The 22,286-nt window shown below is 27.9% G+C and overlaps 4 protein-coding genes across 6 annotated transcripts in view; all 4 read right to left on the bottom strand.

Annotated features, from left to right (window-relative positions):
- LOC100163032 (small G protein signaling modulator 3 homolog) overlaps positions 1 to 918 on the bottom strand; it is a 14,044-nt gene extending 13,126 nt beyond the window's left edge. The window contains exon 1 of one of the 2 annotated variants that reach the window (XM_008186524.2): positions 547 to 918. In XM_008186524.2, coding sequence (XP_008184746.1) covers positions 547 to 609 — 63 coding nt within the window. In that variant the 5' untranslated portion in view covers positions 610 to 918. The remainder of the gene's footprint in view (positions 1 to 546) is intronic. The other variant, XM_001947025.4, reaches the window with a different exon arrangement.
- A 2,289-nt stretch (positions 919 to 3,207) lies between these two features.
- Positions 3,208 to 3,708, bottom strand: LOC103309885 (52 kDa repressor of the inhibitor of the protein kinase-like). The gene has a single exon (XM_008186537.1). The coding sequence runs from the start codon at positions 3,706 to 3,708 to the stop codon at positions 3,208 to 3,210; it is 501 nt and encodes a 166-aa protein (XP_008184759.1).
- Positions 3,709 to 6,603: 2,895 nt separating this feature from the next.
- LOC100158948 (mothers against decapentaplegic homolog 4) lies at positions 6,604 to 12,351 on the bottom strand. Of its 2 annotated transcripts, XM_001946608.5 has the most exons (13): positions 12,154 to 12,350; positions 11,380 to 11,522; positions 11,089 to 11,193; positions 10,686 to 10,860; positions 10,361 to 10,624; positions 10,045 to 10,185; positions 8,512 to 8,574; positions 8,305 to 8,439; positions 7,993 to 8,224; positions 7,724 to 7,892; positions 7,498 to 7,636; positions 7,292 to 7,422; positions 6,604 to 7,205 (listed from the first exon to the last, which is right to left on the bottom strand). In XM_001946608.5, exons 1-13 carry the CDS (start codon positions 12,239 to 12,241, stop codon positions 7,128 to 7,130), a joined length of 1,863 nt encoding a protein of 620 aa, XP_001946643.2. In that variant the 5' UTR covers positions 12,242 to 12,350; the 3' UTR covers positions 6,604 to 7,127. The 2 variants fall into 2 exon arrangements, with proteins under 2 accessions (XP_001946643.2, XP_029343816.1); XM_029487956.1 differs by lacking the exon at positions 10,045 to 10,185 and having other exon boundaries at positions 12,154 to 12,351.
- A 1,151-nt stretch (positions 12,352 to 13,502) lies between these two features.
- On the bottom strand, positions 13,503 to 20,639 carry LOC100161010 (kinesin-like protein Klp61F). The gene is made up of 18 exons (XM_001946554.5): positions 20,241 to 20,639; positions 19,275 to 19,428; positions 19,054 to 19,209; positions 18,403 to 18,566; positions 18,180 to 18,323; positions 17,866 to 18,102; positions 17,605 to 17,797; positions 17,355 to 17,537; positions 16,586 to 16,752; positions 16,367 to 16,506; positions 16,197 to 16,309; positions 15,964 to 16,143; positions 15,276 to 15,434; positions 14,935 to 15,207; positions 14,671 to 14,844; positions 14,386 to 14,605; positions 14,119 to 14,321; positions 13,503 to 13,979 (listed from the first exon to the last, which is right to left on the bottom strand). The coding sequence occupies exons 1-18, from the start codon at positions 20,309 to 20,311 to the stop codon at positions 13,911 to 13,913; spliced, it is 3,000 nt and encodes a 999-aa protein (XP_001946589.2). The 5' UTR covers positions 20,312 to 20,639; the 3' UTR covers positions 13,503 to 13,910.
- Between the last annotated feature and the right edge of the window lie 1,647 nt (positions 20,640 to 22,286).

Consider the following 22,286-nt stretch of genomic DNA (forward strand, 5'->3'; position numbering starts at 1 on the left):
CTTTTTTCTTTTATGGCCTACAAAGGTGACATCAGTCGTGAAAATATTGTTACAAAAACAGTGGATCACGAGTCAAAAAGGTTAAACATTACTAGTCAAAACAATAGATAGGATGAAAAATATTTTTATATTAAAAAATGTAAAATTACTATGTATTCATTAGGTTTATTGTTGACAAAACACTTTAAATCCTCTCCAAATTTTAATAAAAATTATTTTGGGCATTAGTTTGGTCCGTTCCCCTGTCCAAGTAAAAAAAAATAGTTGGGGTACGCAAAAAAAATATAAAAATAGTAGAGGAACTCCGTCCCCCTACGCACCCCCCCCCCCCCCAATTCGAACACTGTACCTATTTGAACAAATAATAAAAAAGTACCTAATTACCATGCTTTCAAAATACATCTCATATATCCCATCAATTAATAGTAACATACCTATTATTAAACAACTCGATTTGATATATCTAAGTAATTTATACTATTTTATGATACCTACTGAAACAATAAGCATAACAATCACACATGATATATTGAATTAGATACTTACATTATCCTCCTTGCCTAAGTACCCGTCATGTGATCGCGTCAAAAATAATTGTTTTAAATCCATTTTTCAAACTTTGGAATGTAATTTCTTTACAGGAATTAAATGGTAACATATGTTCAGATCTAAACAATAGCTGGAATCTTACACAATAAATTATTTAAGTCTAAATACATTTTTTCCCTTTATTCTATAACAGTCAATAGGTAACAGGACTTATGAGTTATGTGTATATATATACACATAAAATGTATTTACTATTTATTACTGATTATATATTTATATACAAACAATAATATACGTTTACATCTTACGTAGCACCTACAGTATACTGAATAATATAACTGTAGTCTGTAGTAGTGTAGTACCTACCTACAACTGTTGTTCACACAATCACACTACACCCACTCATCTGATAGGACCATAGATAATAATATATTTGATAATTTATTATCTATGTATAGGACGTGTTTTTGAGTTAGGTGATATCAAATAGGATATTGTAGAGCACGATTTAAAATAGTAATATCTTAAATCGTGTTGTAGAGTAACAGCACGATTAAAGATATCTTTAATCGTGAGTAACAGTGATACCTTGCAAAATGTTGATCCACGAAGATATCTTCTAAGACCGTGATTTAAATACATCTTCTATACTTTCTAGTTTCTAGTATTAAGTAGTTAACTAGGTACCTGACACTTTCAGAACTCGATTTTTATTTGAAATTCCCAGAAAAATAATCTTCATTAGAATACGGAATTAAAGATATAATACTATTATGTCGTCATCACGATTTAAGATTTTACTATCTTAAATCGTGGTCGTCATTTAAAAAAATGTAAAACAATTGATAACGATAAAAAAAGCGGGTAATTGAATGTCGCTCTGCTGTGCAGTAGGTTACAAGCATAGATAATATAAAAATCTTATATTATCTATGGTTACAAGTGTGTAACTGTGATGCAGGGGCGTGCTCAGAAAATTGATGTGGGGGGGGGGGGGTCAAGTAAAATTGATAAAGCTAGTCTTTTACCTAACGACCGTTTTTTAATCAACAACAAATTCAATTATTTATAGATTTAAATATTATATTGCTAATATAGAAACTATTATACTAATATACAATATACATTCAAAAATTAAAGAACAAAATCTAGTTTTCTGAAAGAAAAACAAATTTATATTTTGAGTACCTATTAAAAGTATATTAAAAGTATCGGCAACTGCGGGGCAGTGTACATATTCGAAGTTGGAAACATTTAACGATAAAATACGAATTGGGAAATTTTATGATAATATAATTCGACAAGTACATTATAAAGATACATTATTTGTTTTATAATAAAAAATAAAAATAATACGGTCAATGAGGGGGGGGGGTTGAACCCCATGACCATGGGCGTCCATGGGTAAAATTTTAAGGAGGGGCAAAATTAAAAAAGATCTCAAATGTATGATAATAATGATTTAATGTTATTTTCACATATGAATGTAAATATGCATGTTACCTATATTTGTATTGTCATGTATATATATATATATATATACAGTTAATTAAAAAACATTTTAATTAGTATAGAAAAAAATAGAAAATCAAATAATCTAATCTAATATATTATTCCGTATCGGTAAATAAGAACTGCAAATTGAAGCACAGTGAAAAAATTTTGCTTTTGGATATTTGTCACCAGTGGCGTAGCCAGGATTATGAAATGGGGGGTGTTTTAAGTATAGATTAAAACCAAGTTTTTACAGTTTTCATATATAAATAAATTAAAGGTTCAGAACTTGACTTGTTGCACTAAAAATTATCGAAATATGCAGTCAAAATATGCTTAAATATATGTATATATGTATAATAACTATGTAGCAACATTTTTATATTATTTTTGAAAAATCATAAAACATATTGCAATTTTGGTAATAAAAACTAAAAAATAAGTAGGTATATAAACCCGATAAATAAAAAAATAAATAACAACTTAATTTTTAAAAATACTGGCATACAACACTAGGTTAATAAATAAGTAATAACGAATAACGTGATATGCGAACACCGTGATAAACGAACACGTACTGATGTTCATTCATTCGTATAATCTACAATCTAGGTAGATGTCAATTATAGTTTAAACACAGTTTTGTCACAAAAGAGACTTATGAAATCTTACATATGCGAATATAGGGCCAACTGTAGCCAAGCTCCACCAACTACTTTAACAGCCCTCCACCCCTCCCAAACATTTACTTATTTTTTTTTAGCTTATTCAATTTTATAATAGTATGGTATTGGGCTTCGGCCTCCCCAAATCTCAAAATTATCGCCTATTGTACCTAACCAAACATAATATTTTTTAAGATATTTTTAAGTGTTAAGTACATTTAAGTTAAAAAGTACACAAATATGCCAATTCAAACTTTGTATTTAATTTCACCATTTCATAAGACAAATGTATAACTTGCAAGCAGTCCCAAACCCTATAAACAATATATTTATCAGGAGGGAAAATGTCAATGGGAGGGGTTCACACACCCAAAACCCCCCCCTGGCTACGCCACTGTTTGTCACAAATTTTTTTTTAACTCCATTTTCCTTTCCAGCCATTACTGAACAACCGTCAAAACCCAAGCCAACAAGTTTATTCATATCCAAACCATATTTTTCAACAGAAGTCAAAATATAAGTAGCTATACCAACTGCATCTAATGTTTGTAGTAAATCCTAGGAATTCTTCTCTTATAGTTTTTGAACTATCAACATAACGAACACCAATCGAAAGTTGTTCAATGCCAGCAATATCAAAAGTTTCATCAGTTAGCAGTGAAAAACTTAAGCTACTATTTACTTCTCGAATAATTTGATCACATAATACATTTCCACATAATAAAATAAATTCATTTTGAATGCGATGTGAGGTATATTTAGATTTACTATGACATGTTGATAAATGCTCGGACAGAACACTGTCTCCAGATTCAACACAAAATTTTAAAAGATCATGAAAATTTCCACTACAGCTTAATTTGCCTCTAATTGTTAGATCATGTGTCGCACAAAATACTATTGAAGATAAAATTGGAACTAGCCTTTTTCTATTTTGTTCTATTTGTGATTGCTGAGCAGTATTTAGTTGATCTATAATACTTTTTTCTTTGTTAGACATAATTTTTAAAAAATCTGTTGAATGAGAAACCGAATCTCTATGCCATTCAGATTGCATATGTTTTTTTTTAAATTTAAAAAATTTAAAAGAATAATATTAACGAATGAAATTCAGCACTAAATAATATAATGTCACTCAGACAGACAGACAGTGGACGACTAAAATTCAGTACCTACAAAGATGCATGTATTTTGCATGCATCTTTGTAATCAGCTGTCAATTCGTAATCGTAGTTATATGTATAGTTCATTAAAAGTCAGGACATTAAACGTTGTCTGATAAAATATTTATTGTAGGTACCTGAGTGATGTTTATGGGTTTACCACAAATTATCTGCGATAAATAATCTTAATATGTAGGTACCGGGCTACGGACTACGACCTACCTATCTATGATGTTGATATACTATAACAATATGTATTTTTATACTTATTTCATATCTTAAAAGTGATTTTAAAAAATAATTTGCGTTAGTAATTACTAATTAGGTTATATCATGGTAATATTTATTGAACTACAATTTTATATTATTCTTTGTCCGGGGGGGCAAGTGGGGGGCAAGTGCTTTTTTAAGTTTTATTAGTGTTTTTAACTATAATTGTCGATACATACATTTTGGGTCGGTAAAAAAACTTGAAAATGTGATACAACATTACACATAAAGTTGATGTTAGTGAGAATTAAAAGAAAAAAAATTGAGCGAAGGTCCACAATAATTTTTATGAGCGTCTAAGTCAAAATTTTCTCAAAATTCATAAAAAAATTATTTTGAGTTAGAAATTCATAAAAACGTTTCTAACTAGGTATATCTAGGATTTGAAATATTCATATAAGATTCCCCTTAAGTTTTCTACATTTAACAAAATAAAAAGTTGAATTGAAAGTCAAATTATTTTTTACGAGTGTTTGAAGTTAAGACATTGGATATTCCCGTTAATTGACAAATTCTCATACAACGATTTTCTTATTTTGTTGTTATTCAAAACCTATTAACCGTAGGTACTTGAAATTTCCATCAATCGTTTAAACTATCGTTTTCTATACCTACATGATAACATTTTCAAAATATCTCGATTCGTTTTGAGTTATTTATAGACATTTTAAATTAAATTTTTTTTTTTTTTGTGAAAGGTAAGACAATTTGGGAATCTTGGGTTAAATTTACAAATCTTTAATAATTAAAATACTTAGCTAAAATGCATACCGATCTAGTTTTTTAGAAAATTACAGGTGTAATAAATTTATTATTTAAATGAGTTGTTTAATAAATTAATTATTAGGCCAAAAAAATCAAAACACCAGCACCTATAATAAGAATGTATTTTGAAAGATTTGAACTATTTCTAAAAATATGAATCTCCCCCCCCCACCCCCCACCAAGACCTGGTCACAGATACGTGCCTGTTGAGGTACTAATATCTTTTGAAACACCCGAAATAATAATTTTTAAAGTCCAAACAACTACCAACAAGTACTAACATAAAATCCTCCAATTATTTATTTAATTATGACAAATGTCAAGGGCATAACTAACTTTCGGTGCCTCTGATGGAATTGACAGCGGGATGCATAAATTAAAAGTCAACATTTTATTATAAAATTATTTTTATTATGAATCTTCATTCTAAATAATCTATACTACATTTTTTTTTTGTATATATTGGATTGTTAATGAAAATAATACCAATTATCACATTAATATAAAAAGTATACTTTTGAATACAGATATTATGCATATTTATATAATAAATTATAATCAATTATCTATTGTAGAGCTTAACAAAATTGTAAAATAAAAAGTGCAAAAACAATAAAAATAGACTTCCATCAATATAAAAACATTTTACATTTACATATTGAAAAATAATTTTCTGCAGAAATAAATGTTTTGGTAACCGTATCAGTAGAAAAAAAATTTAAAAATATTCAACTTTTACATTATTTTAAGTGTACAATAAAATTATTATAATAAGTACACAATAAACTATACACAGTATGTTTTTATAATTATATATAGAGAGTAATATTAACATTTAAATGTTTCAACACTTGATATTAAATAATAAACAATTCATGTCTTACAACATACATTAGTATATCAATTTTTTTCTCAATTGTCAATGATTATAAATACAGACATACATTTTAAAACATAAATAAGTACAATATATATAGAATATGACTGTAAATCCTGCTCTATATTTTTATTTCTTTAAAAATAGATAAATTTCTTATATTTATGAAGACTCATAATTATATTTTAAGATCAAAAACCTCATCAATTTACATCATCTAATTACTAATACAAAGCCCTGCTTAATATGAAATCTTACTATTTTATTTTTTTAAGCTATTTTAGATTATTATTTTAAAGATTAGATTTTAACGAAAAAAAGTATATTTTATAATGTAAAATACACAAAATTAATTGTATTGTGTAATTGGGAGTCATATTTTGCTTTAACATTTTCTTCTCAAATAATAAATATTAAGTTGATTTGATTTTGGTATGAAATTATAAGAAGTTTGTATGGTTAATATCAAACAAAAACAATTTGTATTTTTGAAGAATAAAAAGTTATTATGCTTTAAAAACATTTAATTAATTTTGCTTAAGATTAATAAATTAACATAGTTTAAGATATTATAGATGAAAAACAATGTAATAATTATAATCAATCAGTGAATTTTAATTATTTTTAAAGGAATAAAAATAGAGCACGATTGGCAGTATACTACTACATGTCTATACTATGCATTTATAATTTATATATATTATATAATATTATATATAATAAAAGGGTTTGAGGTAGTTGATAAATTAGGTTAAATTAAATGCCCAAAGTTTATAGAGCAAAAACATTTTTATTTGAGGGGTAAAGAAACTTTTCCAAATAATAAATATAAAAATGACTTACTTTTTAAGTCATCAAAATGTATAAATAGAATAAATACTGATTTCTATAAATGTAACAAGCAACATAGGATTGAGTATTTAAATACAAGTATAAAATATCTTTTTATTTGCTTTTTAGTAAAATAAAATAAATTTAAAAAAAAACAATGGCTCAAAATCAAATTGTAGGTAAATAAATATAATATCGTCATAATTCATAATAATGGAAACCTGTTCCTTTAAACTTAAGGTCAATATTCATTGATTCCTTAAATATTAATGAAATTTAAAAATATTTAGGACTTGTTTGATTATAAACACTTATTGTGTTAAATAAATAAACAAAATAAATGTATACAGGAAAAACTAAACAATTTTTACCAAGGCCTTTAGTAGTAAAACATGTTTGATAAACACCAAAACATGAAAAATCAATGTTGTTTTACTAAACAACAATTAACCATTTTTTCTTAAACATAACTTATTAGTTACTACGTTTGAACATTTTGAGTTTCTGGTTAAGTCAAGCTCTTGATGGACCATCTATTTGCATTGAGTGTAACACTTCATCCAAAAGTTGTAATGCTCGATGTAAATGAACCTTATAATAATTGAAAATACAAATTAAAGTTATTTGTTAAATATTTTTGTTTGAAACAATAAATTTATTATTTTAGAACTACATACTTCTATCCAGCATGGAGTCTCTTTTATGCTACTTCGTCGATAGTCGGGACCCCAACCTTTTACAAAACTTAATCTTAATATGCACAATCTTCTTAAATCGTCTACTCCAATACCTGCTGCAGCACTCAAGCCTTTAACAAAAGTTTAAAGTTGTAATTGTAAATTGAAAGGTTGTAATATATTAAGTCAATAACAGTATCACATACTTATAGCTGGAGCAATACCACCCACACTATGAGGTCCCGCTAAGTGTCCTGCAACTGCTGCCGCTTGTGCAGCAGCTGCATTTTGAGCTGTTTCAGCTTGTTGATGCATTTGCCTATAACACTGTCTAAGATCAAAAACCTAAATAATTTAAAACATGTATTATATCAATAAAAACAAAAAATAATAATTTATTATATTTCAGTTATCAAAATATACTTCACATACTTTAATGTATGCATGAGGATAAATTTTATGGACTGCATCTCCTGGTGCTCGACCAGCTTCTCTATCTAAATAATATGACTGCACAAAAACTGAATGATCACTCTGACATTTTAACCAAACATCTCCTTCTCCAATCAGATCTAGTTGGATACCTTTCCCAATATGCAATCTGTAAAGACCATTAAATATTAATGTTAACCAAAATTGATTAATGTTGTATTGTAAACAACATGCTTACGCAAATAACTAATATTGTTACTTATTTTTACCTAGCTTTTTCACTCTGTTCTGTCCTATGAACATTACTAAGGGCTCCCAAACAAAATCGATTACTTCCAGAGGGATCAACATAACCATCAACAGTGACGTGAGGGCAAGTAGATGTAACCTTAAATGTTTCTCCAACTTGAGTATCTAATTCAAAGTAAGCAATTGAACACCAATATTCAGGAGCTGGCTGAGATGATAATAAACCACTCAATCCCATTTCGGACACTCCCCCTAGAAGAACAATATAAATCCATTCAAAATATATTTAAATATAATATAACTCTAAAAGGGTAGATATTAAATATACTTACAAAATGTTGGATGTGGTGGTTGCATTGAATGTGTATAAGTAAGTGTGCTTTGTACTGGTCGATTACCTGTTGTTGTACCAGGCATCGAGGTGGTAGGTCCTTGATAATCATGAGGTGTCATTGTTTGACTAGGTACTATATTATGTTAAATAAAAAATTATTAATTTGTTTATCGAAAATAATTGTATTAAATAATAATATAATTACATAGATTTTCTTCCTCTTGTCCAGGGAACAAACTGGGATTTTGTAATGGCATGTTTGGTGGTCCTATAACAATAAAGGTTATAAATTAGTACTTATTTATAAAATAAGCAAAAAATTATTTATTAACTTATCTACCCTCTAAAAGGCACTAAAATTTAAGACGTAACTAATAAGTAATATGTATAGTTTAATAGTCATATCGTCGTCGACACGAAAAAACCTCCTATGTGCCAAATTATCGATTTTGAGATATTGGTTAGCCTAACCCTGGATTCAGAAAAAATAGGCGGTCATTTTGATAAAAACTCCTATATGATATCTCCATTGTAGAATTAATGAAAAATAATATACAATTCCTCCTATGTGTTACCAACCATAAATTGTTTATGAAATACCTCCTATGTGATTAAAAATTTGGTCAAAATTACATTGGGGATATTGGCATGCAGATTAGACATAACCTCCTATGTGATGAAATATTGACAATTTGTACAATAAATACATATATATTAAGTTTTTTACTTCAATTTTTTTCAGAATAAAAATGTATATTTTATTACGTTTTTTAAATGTATTTTCATTAATCATTGATGATTTGTGATTTTTTAAAACGTTTTTCGTCTCCTGAAAAATTAGGTTTAAGTACATGGGAGGTTTTTTTCGTGTCAACGACAATATAATATCTATATTATATAGATATGTATAATCAAAAGCTTTATGTCATACATTTAAACTACATTTTAATAATATTTAGTATTTACTACAAAAACAAATAAAATAAATAATAATACAAAACATTCAAAAGGATAAATAATGTAAGCAAATTAGAAAATATGAATTAAAAACCTTAAGAATAATTATTTATCATTTCATTTTTCTGACTTTTTATACTTAATGGAGATGTGATAAACAATATTAATTTACTAAAAATAAAATAAGAAAATAAAAAATATAAGAAAAAATGCAGACATATTTTTCTTAACAAATTATTAAAATATATTTTTAATTTTAAATTGAAAACTTAATTTTATTTATGTTATATTACAAATAAATAAAATAAAATCAATAGAATGCTTTAAAAAAAATACCAGAAATAATTAATTAAAGGAAAATTGTAGTAGTATACATTTTGTATGTCATTGTGAGCATCCATAAATGTTGAATAATTTTTAAGAATATACCCAAGGTTTTGGCTTTACTATTGAATTGTTTTTCAAAAACTGAATTAAGCGATGACACTTGAGCTTAAAACATAAATAATCATATAATATAAGCGGTTATATCATTGAAAATTGTATCAACAGATATTTGATAGTAACTTCAAGAGAATGTAAATGATAAATGGACAACAATTTTAAAATATGGCCAAAATTGTACCTTAAGACAAATAATAATAATAATAATAATAATAAATAATTACCTATATTTCATAAATTAATTTTAATAAATATCAATTATAATTATACTATAATATCATATTACATTAGGGTATTTCAGAACCCAAGTTAACTGACTATTAGTAAAGCAACTTACTATTGGGGGGTATATGTGATGGTGTACCCGGCATCCAATTGTTACATGATTCAGTCTTAACCTGTACTTGAGAATTTATACCAATTTGATGACTAGGACGTTGTTGCTGTTGTAGTGTAGGCCGAAACAAACCAATATCTCCTACAAATAATTATGTTCTACTAATAACTACACATGCAAAACTATAATACAATTCTAAAACATAAAATAATACATCTCAATACTAAATATTTGGAAATATAGAAAATATTAACCTATCATTACCATGCAATTAATATTTTATGAATTTAAATTTATTTTCATAGTTAACTCTTACCAGCAGCTTGAGGGACAGTTGATTGTTGAGAAACATCAGTGGCTGGATTTTGTTGGTGGTATAAAGGAGGTAAGTGATGTTGTACTGTCACAGCCGGGCTGTTTCCAGATACATCACTGTCCATATTAGAACTGCTAACTTGACTAGAACCAGGCGGTGAGGGAGACATTCCTCCTCCACCAGCTGTATACTCATCTCTTAGGCCTATTATTCGGCCAGAACCATTAGTAGATGTACCACTTTGTAGCGTTAGACCACTTAAATCTAAACAGTTACTAGACTTAATAAATAATCATAATAATATAAGTAAATGATTAGTATTTACCTATGCCTGGTGACACAACCCGTTCATAATGATACGGATTAACACACACAGAATCACATTTTAAGTCAAAAGCATATTGACAATACTTTAAGTGCTTGAGTTCATTTTTATGTAAATCTGGCCATCGCCAGATTCTTGCATATATTACATGTGGAAAACCTTTACGCCCAGCTACCTAAAGCAAAATAAAATTTAGATTATAAAAAATAATTATTATTTATGTAATAGGTACTTAATTAATGTTTGAGATATTTAATTTCTAAAATAATAATTAGAACCTGCAAATCCAAGTACATATTGGTTTTGCTAATAACAAATAACTATTCAATAAAACCAATAAGTAAACTCAATTTTTCAATTGTAAAATTCTCAGATATAAAATAATTCAAATATAATCTCTCACCTGCAACCGACCGTCTAACGTTCTTTGAATTGTTACACATTTACTTGGATGTGAACCATTTGTGGTTATAGCTAGAATAAGACTATCTAATTCATCTCTTTTTTCCTAAGTAATTAGTAAAACATTAATTATTATAAATTATATCTATACAATTATAGGAATATAGGTATTGAAGTGAATATTATCGTAATAATATATCTTGATAAGATTACATCTAATAAAATGTACGAGTTAAATTAGGCAGCTCAGGTAATAGCAAAACTTGATTTTAATTGTCCATTTAATAGTTACCTTTAACTTTTTAACCAGTGACTCTATGGCTCGTTTGGCAAATCCTTCGCTTTCCCATCCCTGCCGATGGCACATCAAACTGTGTACTATACTCAAACAGGCATCAGCTGACGTCGGTGCACTGGTTTGTTGCATTTCTCTAGCTTAAATTAAGAAAATAAACTAGGTACTATGATGAAGAAATACTACTCAAGAGTGTACGATAATTAAATTCATAAAAAACATTCCTTTTGAAATATGTTTTGGTGTAGGAAAGTAAATTTACGACAGGAAAATGAAAATGACAAAACGTTACAGGGACTGCTGTCACAGTTGGTCTGCGGCCTGCGGTCGAATAACTCCGCAAGGGACTTAATATTTTATCATAATTTATGGCGATAAATATGTGCTATATTAATAAATTGTTATTCATTCATATTTAGAAATACGAATTTCAATTTTTATAGGTTAGGTATTTTATGTAAATCTGTAACTATTTTGATCCACGATTGATTCAGACAGATCGGTAATCGCAGACCAGGTTCGTCTGCGATACTTCCGAGTGTCCAGGCCATTGACCAACACGGACGGACGATGGGTCGTACGCATGAGGCCCCCCACCCAGCGATCGTGCACACATCAATCCTTGGTCGCGTCCCCCAGGCCACCGTATGGCGTACAGGTACGTCATTCTAGTCCTATCAAGTGTTCAAGTCGAACACCCGAAGTCGTTAGCGCCGACGATCACCACCTCGAAGAGAACGGACTAGACCAATTATAGGCAATAGAACGTACTTGGTTGAGGAGCAGGCGGGTGTTGTATTTGTGTTGGTTGAGGAGCTTGTGCATACTGCTGTGACATCATGTGCGCGTCGGTTTCCATTTGACGGTTTTCGAAATTAATTAATCGCACCACGGAATTAAATAAAAACAACAAAGAAATATCAGATAACTCCCAATCGCGAAATTTCGCACCACCAACATTGGGTTGTTGTCAATGTTGTAGTCGGTTTATTTTGTATTATTATATACTTGCGATGGGCGTGTTTTCGTCAAGGGTTTCCCAAACGCAATTTGCTCGGTAGTTGGCGCGCGTATTTACGAAAATCTACAGGTAAACGGGGCAAGTGGAATGGGCCTCGTACGTCCATTTTTGATATATTGTTTTAACAAATCCCGTCTTCGAGGAGAAAATAATCTATCGCATCCGGTGCGGCATTGCCGTTTCTGAACTATAGTTTGGGCCTGCGTGTAAACAAAATTAATGGGTCCCCAGGGGGATGGTAAATACTAAATAGGTCAAGACTATGCAAAAATTATCCTGCATAAACAGGTATTATATATATATATATATCATAATACGTGGTTATTGAAATAGATAAAAGCCCTTTCAACTTTGAAAAACTTACCCTGGGTCCACCTACCTACCCCACGAAAAAAAAATAAAAATTGTTTGTTTTTATTAGTTTTTTTACTTATACATACCTAGTAAATATAAAAAAACAATAGAATAATTCACAGTACATTATATACTAAACCAATCACTGTAATTGTCTAAATATTGGGGTATAGATGGACTGAACTTAAATTTTAATAACACAATTTCATATATTTTAAATATTTACCACCACCGTAACATAATATTATACTCTAATATACATTATTTACTTATTACAGTTATGTAAATAAATTGTGGACGAAAAGGGTTGGTCCGTGATCAGACCACTGCCACCACCCCCATGATAAGTTGAAGCAGCTGCGTCAAAATTGAGGTTTTTGACTTGCCACCGGATACTTATTGATAAATCTCGTCTCTTAGTTGGATAAATATTTAAGAATTTAGAATTACTGCTACATAGTGGCACAGCGAATAGCTGTCTTATGAAGTGACAATTCATGTAGAAGTGTAGATACCCATTACATTTTAATGACATTTATTTATAATTTATGCGTTCTTATAAATTGGGTTTGGTGGGTGGGTATTAAATTTAAATGGTTGCTTCATTGACAAAAAAAAGTTCACACAGCCACTGCTGCCTCAACCACAATACAATATTAATATTGAGAAAATTTAAGATTATGAACATGGTCACAACTCAAGTCTCAAAGTGTTTAGGTATTTATGAATAACAAAGCAAAAATAATTAATATTTAAAAACTTTTTAATCATTGTTTATATAAATAAAAAAATCAGTAAACTAAGCTAAATTAACAATTTAATATGAAAACATCATAAAATACTAAATAGTAAACTAAAACTATTTTTCTTCATATTATATCAATAAATATAGCAACAAACCAAGTATTGTACACAATACATAATGACAAAAAGTATACATTTTTTGAACAAAATAAGTATAATTTTTTTTTTTAACAAACAGTTATAATACATAATTTAGAAAAAAAAAAATCAAAATTGTATTCCGATTAAAAGTAAAAGCAGCAAGTACTTGAAAAATTATAATACTAAAGTATAAAAATTTAAATTACAATTTAATTATCATAGAAAATGTAATCTTAAATATTATATTAAGAAAGACCCTAGTCAACATTTAATTTCGTTCTGATAATATTTTGTTGGTTTTTCTGATATTCTGGTTTCCTCTTTTCTTTTCATTTTTCTGAAACATAAATGTTGCATTATCGTATATTCAAGTTGGCTTTTGAATTTAAAAATGTAGTACCATTGAGTGTATATTACACAATATAATATATTTGAAGAAGTTATTAATTATCAGGACATTAATATAAAATGTTTACCTTTAAAGCTTTAGGGCTATTTTCTTTAGATGGTAAATTGGATTCATACCCATCTAAGGATTGCACGCTAGAACTTATAGAAGAAGGTGTGGAATTTGTTACAGATTCACTGAAATCGACTAAATATTTTTGAGTAATATCACGTCTCAATGTCGTGTTAACCAAATCTGGAGTGTCAAATTGTTTTCTTTTTGGTGTTTCTCCTATTAAAAATTATTTAAAATATAATTGTATAATAATAAATTATTTTTCATTCAACAATCATACCCAATGGTTTGCATTGTTTCGATTCATTCAAAAACATATTTATATTTGTTTCTTGTCTAAAGAATTCTTCTTTAACACATAAGCTGCCTGTACCCAAACTATCATCCTGTTTTTCTCTGAGAACTGAAAAATTTGTGTGAAAATCTTTTGAAATATTTCCAAAATCATCTATTGTTTTTTTAGCATCCAGAAGTGTTTCTGATACACTGTTTGTTGTTTTCTGAATAATTAAAATTAAAAATTAAAATTTATTTACTCTAAAAGTATAATATTTAAATATATTACCAAAATATTATCATTAGCAGTTTCTACATGAGTTTTTATTTCTTGGGTTAAATGATTTAATTCATTATTTAATACAATTGAAATTTTTGTAAGTTCATCCTTGTTATTGCTGCACTTTTCTGATAATGTTTTTAGTTGAGCTCCATCTGTTATGGTGTTCATTATGACACGACTCTTTAGAGAAACAAAATATTTCACAATATAGATAGTAAAAAAAAACCTATCTACAATTTAAAAACATAATAGATGAATATTTTAACTTACCTCATTTGTATGGTGTTCAATTGGTTGGAGTAAATTAGAGTTTTGTAAATGTATTCTTTCCAATGTTAGTAAACATGGAACCAAATCTTTAATACCTTTATCTTGGTTTGTAAACATTTCTGATATTTCATTATTTTGAGTATTGAAGTCTAAATGTATTTCATCATACGTTTTTGTCTCCTCGGCATTTTGAATATCTTCTAAGAATTGAGTATTGAATTTTTGACATTGTAAACTATAGTTAAGAAACTGGTCCTTGATCTTTTGAATTTTCTAAAAATATAACATTTATTATAAATCGGTTATACATATTTGTTTTTATTTTAGTATGACAACTTTACTTTTAATGTTTCTTGTTTTTCCAAATCCAATGATTCGTAGCATTTTTTTGAACGGTTAATATAATGGTTTTCAATGGATTTATTGAAAGTCTCTTGAGTAGTCAAACGGTACTTAATTTCGCATAGCACATCATTTATATTTTTATTGTAAGATGTTGTCTAGAATAACAATATTATTAGTAATTTATATTAAACTAAATAATTTTCTATTCAACAATAATATAAAATTGACTTTTATTTAAAATATATATTTCTATGTATTCATCGAAACCTGTGACCTTTTCAGTATGGTCCACAATAAATATGTATTTCTTCAAAAGTGTTTATTAAAATAAATAATTATCAAACAAAAATCAATATGTACATATTTGTAATACATAGTATTAAAAACAGTTATATTATAATTATAATAATCAACAGAAGAAATACATTTAGTCTTCATTTATTTTGGATTTAGCATTAAGATGAGTAAAAAAAATGGTTAAAAAAATATTTTTACCACTGGTAATATGAGTTTGAGACTAGATCCAAACAATTAAAATAATTTACAAGTACCAGAAACAAAAAAATCTAAAATTAAAATAAACAACTCTTTGGTCTTCTCCATGGAATGAACGATTTCCCTCCAAACATTTAGGTAAAAAAATATTTCAAATTAAAAATTAGGATTTAGTTTATCATAAAATACCTCATTAATGTGATTTAAAATTGCATCATGATATAAATCCATGGATGCAGTAACATTATTTATTGTTTCTGACTTTTCCATTATGTTTATTTCCAAAAGTTCCATTTCCTTAAGTAAAATATTTATTCTTTGATCTATTTTATTTTTTCCATTTTCTCCATGATTCAATATGTCCATTACCTAAATAAAAATAATGTTAATTATGAGGAAAAATAATTTTACAAAAAAATTACTTGTTTTTTCATATTTGAGAATATATTAACGGTTTTATCGTTATTATTATTCATTTTATTTAAAACTTCTTGTAGATTATTCTTGATTGATGTATTTTGATTAAGCATGTCATCTAAAATAAACGATTGTCAAAAGTAAAATAATTATAACTCTTAAAAAAATATATTACCGCTGAGTTTATCTTGTGTATCTAAATATTCTCTATTTTTACTTTCAAATAACGTTAAAGTCTTTGAAAATGAAGTATTTGTTTCCATTACTCGATTCCTTAATTTCTCAATGGCTGATTCATTTGTTTTTTCAACATCACTAGATAATTTTAAATATATGAAAATTACAAATATACATTAAATAGATAAATAAATGAAAATTAACAAATTTAACTTACATAGTGCGTTCTATTTTATCATGAAGTAATTTCATGTCATTTTCATAAATTTCAGCCAAGGACCTTAAGTTTGTTGCTTCTTTGTCAAGTTTAACTATAAGACTGTCTCTTCTGTCTCGCTCATCCATTGTTCGTATTAAATCAACTTTTAATTCCCTCATAATTTCCTTAAATATAAAATCGGATTATTATTTAAAATTTATTGAAACTATAAGATTTATTGTAATAAAATGATAAGAGTTGAACGAGAATGGATTTTGTTATGTAGTCAAGTTAAGTATTAATTTTTTCAAGTCAGGTACTTGAATACTTAAGAGGATGCTACACCCGGCCTGTGTCGTGGTAATTTTAGAATTTAGATAACATAAATACAATTAAAGTTATCAGTTTGAGAACATTAGGACACAAATATAGTTCTTTATGTGTTGTGGAATTTAGGTAATTTTACTATGAATACAGAGGGAGCACAGTTGTCCCAACTAAAACAGTTTTTGCTAAGTTGTACATTTGTAAGACAGAGACAACGCATTCGGGTGTAGTATCCTATTAACCTCACTTGAAGAGCGTTGAGTACACTGAAATTGAAGGGTTCTTCTATTATTGGCTTATATCAGTTTATTATTTAATATGTAATAACAACTAATATAGAAAAAAATTCAAGTTAAAAAAAAATTAAAATAATAAAACAAGTCACAAGTATTTGAACTAGACTTTACATGTTTTTGAAATCGAGTACTGGCACAACTTCTATTAAAATGACAATACATACTTCTTTTTTATTTAATTCTTCATTAACAGCTCGTATTGTAGCAATTTTTTCACAGATGTCTACTTCATTTTTTTCTAATCTCAACACCATATCATTGTAATTTTCTTCAGCTACATATACACCATTTTTATCTCTAGTAGCAACCAAATCACGTTTCAGTTTTTCAATTTCATCGGTATATTCCTAAAATAGTAAATTATTTCAGTTAACATGTTATATATTTCAATTTGTAGTTAGCAAATATATATACCCGGATTAATGCTTTTTTTGTAAATTTTTGGTTTACTTCTGGCTTATTCTTTATGCTCTTAGCCCTGGAAGCATAGTCTAATGTGCTCAAAGTTTCTTCCAAATTACAATGTGATGGTGATATAGTAGCAATAATAGAGGTTTTAGTTTTACCTCCTAAAGAATCTTGTAATAACCGAGTAAGTTTTGATTCTCTATAAAAAAAAAAAAAAATATTAAAATTGTAATTCGTTATAATAAATATTTAACTAAATTTGGTTACCTGTATGGGACATGAGGGGTTTGTTCCACAAGTGATGTGATACAACGACCAAGTGTAAGTAAAGATTTATTGATATTACCAGCTTCACAAGCTCGTCTATCAATTGCACCAGATCGTCCAATATTTTCACTACCAGCCAAGTCTACAAGATTTAACTTTCCAACTCTAACAATATCTTCATTCTCAATAGTTGACTCTTTTATATGAACAGTTATGGTGAATATTGTATGTGAACGACTAAAAATTAATATAACCATAAGCATAATAAAATTGCACAATTTAGAAAATATAAATAAAGTTAGAAATTATTTTACCTAGATTGTGTGTTCATCAATGTTGCAGCAGTTTGTCGTCTTTTTGATCCCTTTTCTAGTAACTTATAGACTTCATTTTTATTACTGACAATAACTTCTTCTAAGCCACGTACAATCACTGAACCTTTTTTTTCTTCAAAAATCCTGTGTTAATTCATAAACATAATTTGTTTAATTGTTTTAAATAGATATTAAAATAATTAGGTCTTGTTTTTTCTTTTACCTAAGAGATTTATTTGAAGGTTCTTCTGAACAAGAAAGAAGATCAAAAATGTCTTCATTATAAAGTTCCAAAAATGATGCTCTAACAGTATGTTCAACTTGTAAGAGTCTAAGTTCATCAAACATATGACTTAAAGCTCGTGGTATAATCCCTGAAATTGGGTCCTGAAATAATTTGATGAGAAAATTGTACATTTGTTAAAAATAAGAACTATCATCACATTAAGTGCCCAAACAGTTCATAGTACAAATATAAGTTAAAATAGACATCGTACATTGATATTTTTATTAAGAGGGCAACGTAACTCCATGTGTTTGCGTCTGGTCTTACACACGCATAACATAGAAAATCTAAGTGCTAGATGCCTACGGTTTATACTTTATTTAATCAATTTAATTTATATACTATTAAATTTGTTTAGGAGAATATACACTATGCTTTAACAAAGCTGTTTTTATATTGTTTTTTTTTTTAAAAAACGAGTAAAATGAATTTTAAATTTAATGAATTATTTAGTACCGATAACCAATGATGAAATAAAAATATAAAAAAAATACTCAGCTCGAGCAGTTGATAGTCTCCTCTACAAATTATAATGTAGTAGATTTTTAAATACAATTTATTTGTTTGTATAATTAACCTATAATATACCGTATTCCAAGATATTGATGATTGTCCATTTAATCTATCACCTTCCATGGTAAAAGTCTTTCCTGTTCCAGTTTGTCCATAAGCAAATACTGTACAATTGTAGCCATCCAATACTTCTTTGATTAATGGGTATACAACAACATTATAAACATCAACCTAAACAGAAATAATAAAAAAAATAAAGCAGGTTAATAAATAAATAATATAATATGAATAAATACTTGTTTTGAATTTTGTCCAAAAACTTTATCAAAATGGAATGTTTTAGTACGACGATCAGCTAAAATGGTTTTTTCTGTTACTATAATTTCCTTATGGTTAGATGAAACATCCACAACAGGCAAGCCTTTACTTTTATCTGCATCATTCATAGGCCTTTAAAAATATGAAACACAAAATTAATAATTTATAGGGTATCTATAATAAACTTCTAGAACAAAAATGTTCTTAGGAGTGTAGGACGTAGGTACCTACACAATATTGTACTATAACTAAATATTTTATACCAGGTATATTCATGTTAAGTTAGTAATTTAAACAAATAAGGAGTCTTTTTAACTCCCATGCTATACTTAGTTACTATGTTATATTTAATGAGGTATTGCTGTAAGTACATAATTGACATTTTAATTTCAATCTAAATTACCCACTATCATTCTTGCTTAACACGTTCAACTCCACCAGTGATTTCAGAAACGACGGAAAAAACAATAACTAAAACACCCACCCATACCTTTACATTTAGAGTTCATTGTGAATGGCATATTTTAGTTTCAGAGTTTATAAAAAAAATCCAATTTAATTATAGCATCTATAAATGTATACTTTATGACATGTTAACGCGTCACTGGCCCATTTGAATAAACTCGTGAGTACTACATACTTATTCCTTCAAATTTCAACTACAACTGGTTTCTGTCTGGTTCTGTTTAGTGTCGAAATTTTTAAATTTAACTTCATACCTATGTATTTTAAAGTTGTATATTTCAGTACCTATTAACTATTTTCATATACCTAGGCTTTTAGTGAGTAGAATAACTTTAATGGATTAATGCAACTTATATTTTTAAATTATTTGCAAAATAATTATTCCTTCGGATCTTATTATCTGGACATACCCAATATATAATTTTAAAAAAAACATTGAAGAAATGTGTATAAGAAATTATATTGTGTGATTAATTTACCTCACTCTGACGAAAACTTCAATCGGTTTTTCATTTGATGCATTTTTTTTCTGAAGTAAATGGTCTGCCATTGTCAATTTTTTTTCAAAAAAACAAATTACTATTAATCAAGTCAAAATACGTGAGCGTATTATAAAAATGACTTGTAACAATTAGAAGTTATAATAATTGTTATGAATTTAAGTCAATTTTACGGTTATGAGTTTACAAAATAATACACAATTCACTTTACACAAGACGATTCAAACTTAACCGACAGCCGACATTGATAAATAACACAATAATTCACTACTCAGAATTCAAGTGCGAGAGGGAGTATGAGTGTATTGTGTTCGTGTATGAGTATTGAGCATCAGCATTGGCAAATGACTATGACAATAGGAACATAGAATTTCGATATCTGACCGTTAAAACTTGAATTTTGTAAACAAACATTTACCAACCAACCGACACTCAGTATACAATCACTGTTCACAATTGTGCGCCATATTGCATAAAAATTATCATGGCTAATAAAACATAAAATACGTTATTCGAATATTCGATAAGGTTACCTTTTGTTTCTTAAAATAGTTGTTCCAAAGGAAATTTTTAAATTGAAATATAGGTATAATTCTTTTTTTTTTTAATAATATCACGGACTATTATGGAATGGTTCGTTACTGAATATTTTGTCTCAAATTTAACACTATAATCGTCTATAAAATTATAATGAAACACAGTTATTTACCATTCTTTCGTCTATTATTACCGCTAGATAGCGCTCGACGCTATATACCATACGAAAAAGATTATAATAGACTTTTGATAGTCTGAGTAACAGGTGGTAACAGCAAAAAAACAACAAACAAAATTCCACTACACAGTACACCGTGGCTCACCGACCAATTTTATTCATTTTTCGTTAGCAATACGACAGTACCACCACAGGGCACAGAATAATTGGCAATACAATAGTACATATTACATTCTAATCCGCGATTAATATCTAAAATGTACATATTTTGTCGATTGTTCCATAGAGAATATGTTCTGACGCTTTAATAAAAATTTGTTTCAACTATAGACTATTATAATTTATATGGTAAACCTCTCGTATAAACTTAATTTTTACGGTTCCAGTGGCCAATTGTTACAAAACCTATTTATGCCATTAGTCCAGGGGTAGTCCAGAACCATGCCCACTAGAAATATTATGTTTGGGCCTCAAGCTATATATTTTGTTATTTGTAATGTTTTTTTTCAATGCCACATCGTAATCGTTATATCGGTAACCGATATAATATTTATTATAGTCGAAAACGAAGGAAACAATACAATTTATAAAAATAAAACTGGGACAGTCTGACTACAGCCGCGATGGCTATGAACATTATTATTAGATTCATTTTTAGAATTATATAATATTGTAATGATAAATTGATACACGTCAATAGTCAATACGTCATGACTCCTCTAAGCATGACTCATTGCATCGCGAAATTTTATTCTTATCTATGTTTTATTTTCTAATTTTTTTCCGATGGTTTGACTAATTAAAATTAATTATTAATTATTAATTAATATCGTCAATTATGAGTATTTTCCAAATTCATTGTATTTACTATATAAATTATACTCCTGTAGGCTGTAAAGTTTAAGAGAACGCCCACGGCCCACATTTGTTGTCTTCGTCTTACAAATGTAAAACATAGCAAAAATAGTTTTGCGCAGGAAAAAAGCGAGATGGTTTCAGTCATAATTATAATATAAGAATCGAAATTTTCACCACATAAAAAGGAGAACTTTGTGCAATATTGTTTTAATTTTTCCGATATCGGAACTACAAAAAAAGTTATTCAAGTTTAAAAACACAAACAATAATGAATTTTGAAACTATAAGAACTTTTTTCGTATAAGTGACATCAAAAAAATAAAATTCATATTGCACAGCCAAATTTCTCCTTTTTAAGTGGCCAAAATTTCGTTTCTTAGTTATGACTGTAGCCTTCTCGGTTCTTTCCCGCGTAAAACAGTTTTTGATATGTTTTACATTTATAAGTCGTT

This window comes from Acyrthosiphon pisum, chromosome A1 (genome assembly GCF_005508785.2).
Source record: "Acyrthosiphon pisum isolate AL4f chromosome A1, pea_aphid_22Mar2018_4r6ur, whole genome shotgun sequence".
In the NCBI taxonomy this organism is placed as follows: Eukaryota; Metazoa; Arthropoda; class Insecta; order Hemiptera; family Aphididae; genus Acyrthosiphon; species Acyrthosiphon pisum.

What these genes read in the sequence shown, in the direction of transcription:
- LOC100158948 (XM_001946608.5), bottom strand. Translation starts at nt 12,241, where the DNA reads ATGGAAACCGACGCGCACATGATGTCACAGCAGTATGCACAAGCTCCT. An exon ending in CCCGCCTGCTCCTCAACCAA is followed by an intron (nt 11,523 to 12,153) that starts GTACGTTCTATT and finishes TCTTAATTTAAG; the next exon opens with CTAGAGAAATGCAACAAACC. An exon ending in ATCACATATACCCCCCAATA is followed by an intron (nt 8,575 to 10,044) that starts GTAAGTTGCTTT and finishes TTATTGTTATAG; the next exon opens with GACCACCAAACATGCCATTA.
- LOC100161010 (XM_001946554.5), bottom strand. Translation starts at nt 20,311, where the DNA reads ATGGCAGACCATTTACTTCAGAAAAAAAATGCATCAAATGAAAAACCG. An exon ending in AAAAACAAGAAACATTAAAA is followed by an intron (nt 15,208 to 15,275) that starts GTAAAGTTGTCA and finishes TTATATTTTTAG; the next exon opens with AAAATTCAAAAGATCAAGGA. An exon ending in CTGCTAATGATAATATTTTG is followed by an intron (nt 14,606 to 14,670) that starts GTAATATATTTA and finishes TTAATTATTCAG; the next exon opens with AAAACAACAAACAGTGTATC.
- LOC103309885 (XM_008186537.1), bottom strand. Translation starts at nt 3,708, where the DNA reads ATGTCTAACAAAGAAAAAAGTATTATAGATCAACTAAATACTGCTCAG.